A 1,561-nucleotide genomic window follows, 5' to 3' on the forward strand; every position below is an offset into this window, starting at 1 on the left:
ATAGTGATTCAATTTTTCATACTATGTAAAGACGTACTAATTAATTCATACCCGTGCAACTGTACTAGTTATACCATAAAAGAAGGACTGGAGGGGTTTAATGAATGCTAAGATCCATGTGAACAAGATATTATGCTGATTTTGAATTAGTGGAGAGCAACTCCGCTGGTCGTGATAGTGTTGGTTTTTATTTTACTTTTCTTCATTCAATTTAATTTATTCAGAGTTTGATTCTGATTAATTTTCTTTTTTAAATCCCAACTAATATCATCTCCATGGATCCTTAAATTTGTTCCATTGTTTTTAATTATCATTTTTCTGTTTGCTGATTCCTTTCGGTGATAAATGAGAAGTTGATGACTTTGTAATTTTTTTATCCAATTTATATTTTTATATAATTATTTCTTTATTTGGTAACTTACTGGGGATTGTAATTCCCTAAAAGTATGTTCTTAGTGGATTATAACCTATTGCTAATTCTTTGTAATTATCAAAAAAATCGGCAAAAAAATTATGCAGTTAAATTTAAACAAAATGAGATCCTAACAAACTCATTAGAACTTAAATCATAATCTCAAAATCTTCAATATACCCGTATATCTGTATAAATTTTTTTAATAATTTTTACGGATTTTTAGGGATACAAAAATTTGAAATAATTGTTATCGAAATTTAAAAATGTTAAATTTTTTTTTTGGCCAGCGAGTTATCAGATTAATTGGATCTTAAACAATAATTTCAAATAGGAAATATTTTCTCATAAGTATAAGAATATAACTTTCTTTCAATTTATAGGAATAACCATACATTTAAATCAAATTATTAATTTCTGACCCAAAAAAAATCAAATTATTAATTTAATTTGAAATAAACGTATGACTAAAATTTAGAGTCCGTTTGGTTTAACTCGATTTCAGACCTGTAATAATAATCAAGATTGCATTAACGAAATAATGGTGTTTGTTTGCTTTTTAATTTGGTAATAAAGTTTGCCATTATAACGAAGGTTACCAAAAATCTGGTAATCCCCGTTCATACATCTTTCCATGTAAATAGATATTACCAATTTACCACTAATTGCATTATTTAGAATGTCTTTTTTACCCTTAAAATCTGACATGGAAAGGCATGAAGTAACCCAGATCAAATCCCTCATCTTTCCTTCAATGTCTTCATCTCTACGTCTTCTCGCTCCCCCGCTCTTTCTCCACCTTGCCGGCCGCCGTCACTCACCACCTCCTCCTCCACCAAGTTTAAAGCTATGAATGTTATCTTCAACTTCTTCATCTCTACCTCCTCTCCCCCACTTCACTCCTTCTCCACCTAGCCGACGTCGACGCCGCTGCCCACCACCTCTTCCTCCACCACCAAGTTTGAAGCCATGGATGTTCCCTCCAACTTCTTCATCTCTGCCTCCCCTCTCTCTCCCCTCCCCTCCTCCACCTTGTCGGCGTCGACGCTGTTGCTCACCATCTCCTCCTCCACCAAGTTGGAAGCCCTGAATGTTCCCTTCAACTTCTTCAGATCTGACTCCTCTCTCTCTCTTTCTCCTCTCCTTCAT

General features: G+C 33.8%; 1 protein-coding gene across 1 annotated transcript; it reads right to left on the minus strand.

Moving 5' to 3' along the window:
* Window positions 1–1,225: 1,225 nt before the first annotated feature.
* LOC114747693 (rRNA 2'-O-methyltransferase fibrillarin-like) lies at window positions 1,226–1,561 on the minus strand. The gene has a single exon (XM_028936038.1). It carries the CDS (start codon window positions 1,559–1,561, stop codon window positions 1,226–1,228), a length of 336 nt encoding a protein of 111 aa, XP_028791871.1.

Source organism: Neltuma alba, unplaced genomic scaffold (genome assembly GCF_004799145.2).
Source record: "Neltuma alba isolate B1F8T4 unplaced genomic scaffold, ASM479914v2 tig00005405_pilon, whole genome shotgun sequence".
In the NCBI taxonomy this organism is placed as follows: domain Eukaryota; kingdom Viridiplantae; phylum Streptophyta; class Magnoliopsida; order Fabales; family Fabaceae; genus Neltuma; species Neltuma alba.